This window comes from Prunus mume, linkage group LG3, assembly GCF_029339155.1.
Source record: "Prunus mume cultivar Tortuosa linkage group LG3, ASM2933915v1, whole genome shotgun sequence".
Lineage (NCBI taxonomy): Eukaryota > Viridiplantae > Streptophyta > Magnoliopsida > Rosales > Rosaceae > Prunus > Prunus mume.
Genome location: NC_142700.1, coordinates 10,258,350 through 10,270,825, shown reverse-complemented (window position 1 = coordinate 10,270,825; position 12,476 = coordinate 10,258,350). Strand labels below are relative to the sequence as shown.

At 35.8% G+C, this 12,476-nt stretch overlaps 1 protein-coding gene and 1 pseudogene across 1 annotated transcript; one reads left to right on the top strand and one right to left on the bottom strand.

Annotated features, from left to right (window-relative positions):
* The first annotated feature begins 2,479 nt into the window (after positions 1 to 2,479).
* Positions 2,480 to 4,254, top strand: LOC103325683 (cocaine synthase-like). Its single transcript, XM_008227863.2, has one exon. The coding sequence runs from the start codon at positions 2,593 to 2,595 to the stop codon at positions 4,009 to 4,011; it is 1,419 nt and encodes a 472-aa protein (XP_008226085.2). The 5' UTR covers positions 2,480 to 2,592; the 3' UTR covers positions 4,012 to 4,254.
* A 1,472-nt stretch (positions 4,255 to 5,726) lies between these two features.
* LOC148918688 (protein FAR1-RELATED SEQUENCE 5 pseudogene) lies at positions 5,727 to 6,473 on the bottom strand (annotated as a pseudogene).
* Positions 6,474 to 12,476: the final 6,003 nt, after the last annotated feature.

The window sequence follows — 12,476 nt, the reverse complement described above, 5'->3', positions numbered from 1 at the left end:
AAATGTCACCAAATAATAGTCCAGTATTAGTCACCAAATGTCACCAAATAATAGTCCAGAATTAGTTACCCCAGCATTAGTCATCATATGTCACCAAATAATAGTAACTGTTGCCAATTTTTTTTTAGTAGTATAAGGATTTGATCTTGGCCATCCTTCCATTAAGAGCGAAGAGGGTTTCAACTTTCAAAGGTGAAGGCAAAACAAGACCACACGTGAAGTTTAAGGCCCCATTTGGTAGACAGGATTGTTGTGCGCAAACACTTCAAGACCTTGTCGTTGATGGACTACACAAATACTACACATAAGCCACGCAAAGAAAAAGCATACTCACCAACCCAAAAGTAAACATACACACAAAGAACACAAGAATTTATAAAGTTTCGGCGTTGTGCCTACGTCCTCTCTGGTGATCCTCAAGAAACTCACCAGTATGAAAGAACCCCTTGGGTTACAATGAAGAACCCCATTTGCTCTCTCACAAACCCTAGCTCTCTTCTCTCTCACCCTGGCTCAAACCTAATTTGAAGCCCTTGTTTTCTCTCTTGCACTTGTTAGAGAAAACCCTAGCACTAAAATGCCTATTTATAGACCATAGGACTTTAGTACAATCATACAATGAATAGGAAACTTAAAACTCCTCAAAACCCGAGGAAAAACTATCCTAAATCGTCAAGGATCCACAATGGATTTGCATCATTCGCTAGAGCAGCTGCAAGAGTAAAAGGGATGATGCTTCATGTAAATTCAACAATTAAATAGGAGATTATTGTTTACAAGTTGTTAATTCTTGAGATAATTTGTCATTTTTTAAGATTACGTGAAACAAAAACATGTATTTAATATTACTGTATAGGAGACCATGTAATTATTTTGATGCCATTAAATGAAATTTTAGTTTAATTTACTTGAAAATTTTGGGATCTTGAGTAAGGGACGACGGTCACGTATACGACAGTTTTGAAACATACAAGATGACAATGTAACAATGTTTAATTTTGACAATATAGGAATGTGATTCCATTCTAACAAAATAGTGAAACAAATATTAGAAACATACGGTTCCACAAGAAGAATACATAATGTCTTAAATTTCCTTATTAATTCTTGCGGCCTAATAATAACAAGCATAAGCCAAACTTATTTGCTAGTTCTCTTTAAAAGACATGATCCAAAGCCCACTAGCTGACTAGTCTCTCCAATCTGCCAAAAAAAATTCATTCGTTGATAGCATAAACCAAACTTACTCAATAGTTTCTCTTTACTCAATTAGTTACTTGTTAGTTGGAGATAGAATTGGAGTTTCTCAGGCTGTCATATCTGAGGTAACAGGCTATGTGTTCTGGTATTATCATTAAAAATTTATTTGATGAACTTCTCTGTTTTTCTGGGCATGATGAATGGTAGTCCATTCGCATTTGGAAAGTAAAAACTTATAGACAGGAACTAATCGTAGTCGAAGTTGTGTTGTGAGACTGTTGCTGTCATCTTTCCTGCAACTTACCACTATTCATAAGAACATATCCATTTTCCTATACAACGTTATGTATATTGTATATGTCGGCAAAAGAAATCTGGTTATGTCCTGACAGAATCTGTCGGCAGGCATTTAAATCCCACCTAACATATTAATAAACCAATAAAGAATCCCCATCTAGCAACTCTTGTATATGAGAGCCTTTAAATCCTAGACAAAATAATCTGTCAGCCTTTTTTTTTTGTCTGCAGACTCTCCGATCTATGGGGCCATAGGAAGAGCAAACTATCAAAACTACAAGTCTCATAAAGTCCCACCTAAATAAACTAATCACTCACAGAATATATATATATATATATATATTCTCTGCTTTTTTTCTGGTGGAAGAATCCCAGAGCTATAGCCACTAATCAAAACTAAATGTCTCTCGTCTTCATAAAATCCCACCTAAACAAACTATACTATGAGCAACCTAGCTAAAAGAATCTAGCAGCTTTTTTTGTGGTCGGAAGTATCTCTGAGCTAGAGCCACCAATCAAAACTACAAGTCTCTCGTCTTCATAAAATCCCACCTAAACAAACTATACTATGAGCAACCTAGCTAAAAGAATCTAGCAGCTTTTTTTATGGTCGGAAGAATCTCTGAGCTAGAGCCACCAATCAAAACTACAAGTCTCTCGTCTTCATAAAATTCCACCTAACTAAACTAATCACTCACAGAAGAAGTTGATAACATGGGTTATGGAAGTAATGCCAACCAAAATAAATGGGCGATGTGTAGGGGGAATGTCAATTAAACTAAATGGGGTGATTGATATGTTATTAATAAGAAGTATTAATTATAATTAATGTAGTTAATGACATATTTGAAAATAAATTATAAATAAAATATGAAGGTAGGTGGCATATAATGCAGTTTAGTTAATAATCCTAGGACAAATCTAAAGTAATAGTCTGGCTTTCTTTAAATCTCACGGAGAAAGTACGTTGGTATTCCATGCAGATCCTTTCTTTTGCCTATAAAGAGCAGTTAGATGGCCACACACTTGATATAGCCTTCAGAAAAAAGTCATATTGCTTTGGAGGTAGGCATAGCCTGTCGCTAACAAAGTAAGATGGCCCCAGACTTGATCAACGTTGAAATCATTGAGAGGCAAACAGTCAAACCATCATCCCCAACTCCTCATCCCTTGAGAACCATACAGCTCTCTGTTTTTGATCAGATGATTCCTTGTCACGTTTACCCCCCAACGCTTCTTTTCTATGCCGCCAACAATAATGTTAATGGTTCAGGAGACGTGGCGGCCATGAGGATGAAGAAGAGAGATTATTGTCAGCATCTAATTCAGTCTTTAGCCAAAACTCTCACTCACTTCTACCCCTTAGCAGGAAGATGGAGTAAAGGCCATGACATGATCCAATGCACTGACGATGGAGCTGAGTTCGTGACGGCCCGAGTCAAATGTTCCTTATCGCAGATTTTTGAACACCCAGATCCCGAGATGCTAACAGGGCTCGTCCCAGCAATTGGTCAAGCTGATGGTGATGGTGATGGTGTTTCCACGAGGCTCCCGTTGCTTGCTGTGCAAGCCAACTTGTTCGACTGTGGAGGAATAGCAATAGGGTTGAAAATGTCACATAGGATTGTTGATGGAACCACAGCTAGCACCTTCATCAGTTGTTGGGCCAAAACAGCACTTGATGGTGGTGACAATCATCAGGTACACTTCATGGTTCCAAAATTTAATGCTGCGTCTTATTTTCCACCACTAGATTTCTTAAACTCATCACAGCCATCACCATCACCACCCGAGCTGCTGGACATCAAGTACATAACAAAGAGGTTTGTTTTTGATGCCCCAAAGATTGCCACCCTCCAATCAAATTTGGCCAGCGCATTGGCACCTCATGCACCGACTCGTGTCCTCGTACTTTCAGCACTCATTTGGAAATGTGCTATGGAAGCATTATCCAAATCATCAAACATACCATTGGGATCAAGACCATCTTCGTTCAAACTAGCTATGGACTTGCGTAGAAGGTTTGAGCCACCCATGTCACAAACCTTGGGTGGGAACGCTGTTGGTATTATATTCGTCATCGCTACACCGTCGTTATTAAAAGGTCAAGAAGAGAGTGATGATGAGACGATAGATCTAAAAGACTTGGTTGCCAAACTCAGGAAGGGGATTGAACAACAGAACGCAACTTATCCTACAAAACTACCATTTGATTCTAATGAGGCATGGAAAAGGGATCAAGAATATGGAAAGTTGAGAGGGAATGTTGACATGTACCATTTATGCTCTGGAAGTTGGTGTAGGTTTCCTTTTTATGAAGCTGATTTCGGATGGGGAAAGCCGGCATGGGTGAGCATTCCTAGCACTGGAATTAAGGATTTGGTTATTTTTATTGATAAAAGAGATGGCAAGGGAATAGAAGCATTGGTGAGTGTGAGTGAAGAAATCATGGAACATTTTGAAAGCAACCCGGAGCTGCTTAAATATGCTTCCGTAAATCCAAGGGTCATGTAGCACTAAGTGCTAATTAAGGAAGGTCTGAGTTTAGTTCAATTGGTATTGTTGTGATTCTGTTGTCAAAATAATCAGTTTCAATTCTATTGTCAGAATAATCAGTTTCAATTCTATTGTCAAAATAATCAGTTTCAATTCCAAAATCTAAATATTAAAGTTGAGTTTTGTTTAATTAGTATTGTTGTAATGTGAGAATAATCATTTTGACACACTTTTTAAACTATTGGATTAAATAAGTTTCAATGGCTAGGATTCCATTTGTATGAGTTATCAATTCTTTTAAAACATTTAATAAACTTTAGGACATGTGCTTCTTTTTGTTTGTTTTTCTTCTTCTTTTTGTCTGAAAATATCACTTATAAACATAACATTAAAACTCAAAATTGAGGGGTTAACCTTGCCGTTTTTCACGACCTTGGAGTTTCGGTGATATTTTAACCATACAAAATTTCAGTCGAGTTGTACTGCAGAACTGATGGTGTTTTGGTGGAGGTTGTCGAATCCTTAGGGTTTGCAGATCTGATAAGGTTTACGAATAAGTTCTGCGGAGGTCAGTGTAGAACACATGAAATTTTAAAATAGATTTATTATGTTATTTGAATAACAAGTGATGGGGTGTGAACATAAAAGTGTGTGATGGGTTTAGGTTAGGGAGGGTAATTTTGATAAAAGAGATGGCAAGGGAATAGAAGCATTGGTGAGTGTGAGTGAAGAAATCATGGAGCATTTTGAAAGCAACCCAGAGCTGCTTAAATATGCTTCTGTAAATCCAAGGGTCATGTAGCACTAAGTGCTAATTAAGGAAGGTTTGAGTTTAGTTTAATTGGTATTGTTGCCTTTCTGTTGTGAGAATAATCAGTTTCAATTCTATTGTCAAAATAATCAGTTTCAATTCTATTGTAAGAATAATCATTTTTTATTCTATTGCCAAAATAATCAGTTTCAATTCCAAAATCTAAATATTAAAGTCGAGTTTTGTTTAATTAGTATTGTTGTAATGTGAGAATAATCATTTTGACACACTTTTTAAACCATTGGATTAAATAAGTTTCAATGGCTAGGATTGCATTTGTATGTGTTATCATTTCTTTTAAAATATTTAATAAACTTTAGGACATGTGCTTCTTTTTGTTTGTTTTTTTGAGGAAGGATGCATAAGTGCCACGAGAGGGATAAAATGGTTAGAGGACCAATGTGGAGTTTTGTTGATCTTTTGGTCGGTTCCATTTGTTTTCCGGCAAGTTCTCATGAGTAGCAGAGTTCAGAGGGAGGGAGGGAGGGAGAGAGAGATAAGGGGAGATTGGGTGGGGAACTGTGCTGTAACTTCATGTCTCTGTAAATAAATAAATAATTTTTGCAAATGATAATTGCTGAACCGTTGGATTATGAAAGATCTAACGATTGAAAAAGTGCACAACATGTGTGATTTTTTGTGTGTCCATGATCATGACTATATATATATATATATATATATATATATATAGGACCTTCTCTATTGCGAAGTCCAAGTGTGCGGAGTGGATGCGAACTTCTATTTGTGACCATTAGATGCCTTGTACACTCTAGATTTAAAACATCATTGAGAAGGGTTTCAGTCTTTTGGTAAGAGCCAAAATTCCCGCGCGTACACCTCCAATCTACCAACCTCTCTCTGTTTCTTTTTTCCACTTCAAGACCTTCTTCCCTATGCCTTCATCCGATGCTTTCCACGACTATTACTTCACAGAACGATTATTGATATTGGGTGAAATATAGAGCTTGAAAAATGCATGAACACCCTCTACTCGTTGGCTACTTGACATTCCTGCTGAAAAAATATCTTTCACATATGCTGACACCCATCTTGAACGTATTCTATAGATTGAAGATAGCCACTCATCATCATTTAGTTTACCTTTGTGGACCACATCCATCCACTTTGACTCAAATTCTTCCTTTGTGTCTGATTCCCACACACAACTTTGAAGTTCTCTATTTTCATCCTTATAAATGCAAGTGTTTATCTTTTGAGAAAACTTATCCAGAATGTGCCAAATGCAATATCTATGAAACACACTTGGAAAAGCTTGTGAAATAGCATTTCCCATTGCTGGATCTTGATCTGTAATAATTATTTTGGGTGGACCAGCAGGCATAGCTTTCTTAAATTGCTCAAACAACCAAAGAAAAGACTCAATAGTCTCATTGCTCAAGAACCCACAACCAAAAAGAACAGTTTGACCATGGTTATTAACTCCTACCAATAGGGCAAATACCATACCATACTGATTAGTATTGTAAGTGGTATCAAATACAACCACATCACCATAAAACTTATAAGCTCTTCTAGATGTTGGATCAACCCAAAAACAATGTTTAAGCCTATCATCATTGTCAGCCTCTATCATAAAAAAGAAAGATTGATTTTTTGCTTGCTCACCAATAAAATGCTCACTCAACATCTGTGCATCATGCCCTTTCATCGTTCTCTGCAATTGTCTTTTGTAGTTATATAAATCTTTCTTTGTATATCCAATGTTTTGCATCCCTCCTGCTTGCACTTCAAGAAGACTAAATTGTTGATGTGTTGGGATATTAACATCACCAAATCGTTGTGGCAATGCTTTATTAACTTCAGAAATTTTACGATGCGATCTCAACAAATGTACCATTTGAGGGGCTGTCAAAGCATGATTGTGGCCCTCCACAAAGTTAGAAATTATGTATTTTGTTCCTTCTCTTACCTTCAAAAACACAATCTTAGCCTCACACCCACTTCGTACTACACCTCGCCGCCTGTCACTTCCATTAGAAACTTCTTTGGAATATACTCCCTCTTTGTAGCACACATATTCTTTTCTTAAGATCTCATTATAAGTTTTACTCTTTTGTTGACAATAACTTCGAATACTAAATCCCGCTTGTTTTGCATAGTTGTTATAGAAGTTATAGGCATCCTCAAGTGATTCAAACTCTTGACCAATTTTTGGAACATGATGATCTTCTTCTTGAGGATTGAAAAATAGGTCTGAATTATTTTCATTAGTATCTTCCATAAATTCATATGTCCCGAGTTCTACTTGTGGGCTTCCCATCTCTAAAGTTTCATCTATTAAAGCAAAAAATAACAAAAATATTGGTCAATGGGACATTGGTAAACAATGGCAAAGAATACTACAGCAATGCTTAAACCAAAAGCCAAACTCGTAAGTGCATATCAAACCTGAATTAGATAAATTTTTAACCATAAAACAAAATAGAATAACTTAGCCAAAACCATACAAAAACAAAGACCAATTAGTAGCCAAATCCATATAACCCATACATCAGTGCTTTCTATTTTTCCGATTCCAACCTTCGTGATTTCCAATGAAACCCAAATCTTTTTAGTATACAATCCCATACCATAAGAAAATCAGAAAACTTTGTATAAGCAAATGGAAAATACCCATATATCATAAAGCAAAAAAAAAAGAAGAAAAAAAGAAGAAGAAGAAATAAAAACATTCTAACCTGGAGGAGCAGATATTGCTAGGGATGAGAGCACACAGAAGAGAAGGTGTTAAAAAGAAGAAATAAAAATATTATAACCTAGAGGAGCAGCTGTGATATTGCCAGGGATGAAAGCACAGGGAAGAGAAGGTGTTGTGTTGGAAGAAGGAAACAGAGGTTAATAGATTGGATGTGTAAGCGGGGGAATTTTGGCTCTTACCAAAAGATTGAAACCCTTCTCAATGATGTTTTAAATCTAGAGTGTACAAGACCTCTAATGGTCACAAATAGAAGTTCGTACCCACTCCGCACACTTGGACTTCGCAATAGAGAAAGTCCCTATATATATATATATATATATATATACACACTAGCATCCCTGTATGCACTTCCGCGCATATGAGAGGCTTTTTTTTTAATCACGAGCGCTACGCACGACTTATGAAGTTTCATAAATATTTTTTCGTAATTGTATTCATATAAATGTTTGTTTCAACAGTTTCATATTATAGATCATTTAGCCAATACCCAACGTCGTCTCCCCAAACCATTAATCTATGATTAGGATTTCATTATATTTTTTAATTGGCAACCGAAAAAAAAAAAAAAGGAAACGGGAAGGAGGGATGGTGATTCGGTAATAAAATGCGGGAAGGAGGGTGAATAAGTAAATTAAAGTGAAGGCTGGAGGGCCCAGCTTAAGAAGAAGTCTCTAAAATTAGCTTCCGTTTTTTGTTTGGACGCCAAAAAATATATATTGTAGATACTCTAAGATAGGGAAGTCTTACCCTGCTTCTTCTTACAAAAGAAAAGAGATAAAACTTCAACAAAGGTGGAGGAATTCATTGTGTAAAATATGCTTCCCTCTTTCACATGTAAAAACAAATTCATCACTTAAGATAATAGATATGATTTGTAGAAAATCCAAAAAACTTGGAAACCTTCAATTCTTAAAATCAAAAAATAGGTATTAAAACTTCTACTCAAAAATATCAAGATGAAATCATCAGTTTTAATTTAAACCTCTTAAAACCAAAATACTCTACACCTAGGCGTACCCCCATTTGTGATCCGTCAATTCCGATAATGTACCGTCAATTCCATGATTTTCTATTTATTTCACACATAATACCATCAATTCCTTGTGTCACATAATGTGACACATCCTCGCAGGCCTCGGTAACACAAAGTCAACCTGAGCCTCATTCCTAGTAGAACTTGGGCACATGTAGTCAGCCCGAGGACGCACATCCTCGTAGAACTCGAGAGACATGTAGTCAGCCCAAGAACGCACATCCTCGCTCCACACGGTTCAGACGTCCCTGAAACTCCTGGGGCATTTTCATAAAGGACAAACTATTTCAAAGGCAACTGGGGAGGTACTCCCGTGGTGGGTTTGAAAACCATATTCCGAAACTTATCACAAACTTTCCCTTATTCCACAAATTCATTTTATAACTCTTATATCAACTTTCCAAAATCAATTCTCAACTACATTTAAAATGTATACCACATTCTGTTAAGAACTAGTGTCCATGATTCATCATTTTCAAGACACTGAGTATATTTATTAAATTTAAACATATAATAAGACTTTAATTAATTTCTCGTCCACATCAAAATCCAATTAATAAGCCATTCCCAACTTTACACAATCAAACATAGTATAATACCCTTAGAAAGTAAAAGCGATTATCTAATAACTCATAAACATTTGAATAATCCAATATCACCCAGTCATATACTTTAATAATACTCATAATAATAATTAATAAATAAATAACAAGATAATCTTCGAATATCATAATAACACCCAAGAATATCATAAAACACTAAAACATAAACTCATAATCCAAACATAATCAAAATAGTTCACAAACAGTCAAGCCTCGTTTACACAGTCGTTCTAACACTTCTCGAAGGGAAACTACCTCGGAATACTCACGGTCAACCGAGGGTTAAACTGTCCAAACATGGTCAACCAGGCCCGCGGGGCCCACGACGTCCAATTTCTGATTCGAAAAATCCCTACGAGTTCAACAAGGTTACTATACATGTCCTGCAAGTTTGATCCAAATCGAATGGTGGGATCTTTCACCATCAGACAGTCGGCGTTTAACCTAATCTTTGAGATACCTAGAGATACCTATACCAACATATATGAGAATGAAGTCGATCCAACAGGCTGAATATATCGAACTAGGATAATGCCTAATATGCGATATTCGATCGATAGTCAAAAGGTAACCAAATTGAAATCCGAGCATATCGTTGTGCTCGGGACGGCGTGTGAATTATTTTAGGACCAAAACCCAAACATGACACCCCGCCAACGCACCTCCACCGCCGAGGGGTGTGTAGAGAAATTTTTCAGCAATTGGAAAACTCCAAACCGCCGACCAATAATCATTCCTACAAATCAAGCACATCAAGGGGAGTAACTTTATACCTGTGCTCGAAGATCAATTCCACCATTAAGGCCCTCAAACGAACGATTTTGTCTTTGAAAAACTTAGAAATTTCTTGGTTTGGATTGACGGTTTTAAGATGAAATTTCTTGGTTTGGATTCCTAAACTTGCAGCCATTGACACTCAGTGTCCCTAAGCAGCTTGTTGAATTTGCAAACAAGCCCATGATCCTGCATCAGATAGAGGCTCTTAAGGCAATTGGTGTTAGCGAAGTGGTTCTGGCGATCAATTACCAACCGTAGCATGGACAACCAGCTTTAGGTGCTGAGATTATTGGCACCTTTGTTCTTGTCCACACAGTTTTCTCAGCCACTGACCCGAGGGAAGTGCTAAAACCTATTTTAAAGAGAACAACAAACCCACCGAAAAAAAAAAATTAGCAATAAGCTCTCTGCCCCCTTATCTTCTGTATTATATTATTATTATTCTATAATCATTAATATCAATATAATTGCAGGTGTGCAGGTTACAGGTGGAAAGCATTTGATTTGGGGAGACAAGCATGATGTCTTCCACAAACGATAATAATATAATATTATCTTATTTCATCGTGGTGTTAATAAGAACCCACCAATAACTGCTTTTATTTTATTTAAAGTATGGTGTAGGTTTATTACCCATACAGCAGTATTAAAAGTGTGGCGCGGATTTATCGTCTACACAATTGTCTTTATTTTTTATTTAAAAGTATGGATTAGAATTCATGCCCATACAAGCACATCTACTTTATCGCACATTTACTTTATTATTTAAAGTATGGTACAGGATTAACGTCCATACATGAAGCAATTTAATTTATGAATTTATTTTACCGCACATTTATATTTATTTAAAGTATGGTACGAGATTATCGTCCATACCAGCAATTTATTTACAAGCAATTTATTGCAATTTAAATTATGAATTTATTTTACCGCATATTTACATTTATTTAAAGTATAGTGCGGGATTATCGTTCATACCATCAATTTATTTACAAGCAATTTATAGCAATTTATTTTATAAATTAATTGTGTTATATGATGAGTTTTACAGATACAGAGATCAGGACTAGAAGTTCATTTATCCTCATCATACAACTACATCAGGACCGGAAGATCCTTGATAATGATAATGATATGACAGCTAGCAATCTCTTCGGTACTATATTTCTAAACAAGATACCAAACTTGAAGATCCTTGATCCTTAACATGTAAATAAGGACCTGGAGTTCTTTGATAATGTAATAGTACTGTATTGGTTAATAATGTCGTACACATGAATAGTAATTGTATTAGCAAATGTATTGTACGCATGAATAGACAAGTATTCATGACCTGATGAATAGTATCGTATACATAAATAGTGACGTATACATAAATATTAACCATTTTGGATAAACCGTCACTATATACAAAAGGGAAGCTGTAGTTCCTCAAACTCATGGATGAACAATTAAATGAGAAGCCAGAAGCTCCTCAAAACATGGATAATTATGTGAGGGCTTGAAATCCCAAAATATGTATGAGAAATTATAAAAATGTCCATACCATGAAAATATGCGATTTTGGCATGAAGTTCAAAATCTGACAATATTGAGAACCTGAAGTTCCAATACTTAAATGGACAACACTTGAGGCATTATTGCAAATTGTGGTACAACACATATTTCTTTGGCATAAGAAGATGATGAATTTAATAAAGTTCGATTTTGTTATAATAAACACCTCAAGGAAGAAATATATTTTGTGAATTCCGGTTGTTAAGAATACACCATGAAATGGATAATATCAGGATAAACCTCAAATGATGAATTGAGGCTCCCCACATATGTTGTTATATATTATTATCTGGGCCGGAAGCCCATGGATCCAAATATATATGAGAGATCTCGAACCTGAAGTTTTGGGTATATATTAGTTAATGCTTTCACTACAATATCGCAATATTATCATGGTTTTTACTCAATTTATATTTCATGCCAATTTGAGAAAGGCAAATAAACTTTCAAGTCGTGTTTTAACCCGGGCCAGAATTTCCGGACTCACAGGCATTGAAATATGTAATTTGGGAAATTTGATGTGGTTATTTAAACCTATAAGGCACAAGGTTCCAAACCGTCATTTTGAAAAGACGTAAAAACCACATGTTCAAATTTAAGAATTTACCTAATGATTATAACAGGAAAGGGGCATATAGCAAATAAATTTTTTTCACCTGCAAGGAAGGAGCAGGCTCTATAAAATCTATAAAATTTCATTATGTTATGGAAGCGTCTAAAGGAAGAGGACGGCACCTCTTAAGCTTAGCCATGAGCCTCTCGTGGTTTCCCAGAATCTTTTCATTAGAAATTTGCAACATGTCAAGCCTTGTTCACGTATCAATGGAGAATGAACATCACAATTCTTTATATCTTTTCTTTCTTTTATAACTCTCTATTCATAAGGGATTTTATTTCTTTAGAACGAACATCTGAAGAAAGAATCCATATAGTGATCCTAACATTAAGGGTTTTTTTTTTTTTTTACAGAGACAGAAGAATTGT

What these genes read in the sequence shown, in the direction of transcription:
- LOC103325683 (XM_008227863.2), top strand. Translation starts at nt 2,593, where the DNA reads ATGGCCCCAGACTTGATCAACGTTGAAATCATTGAGAGGCAAACAGTC.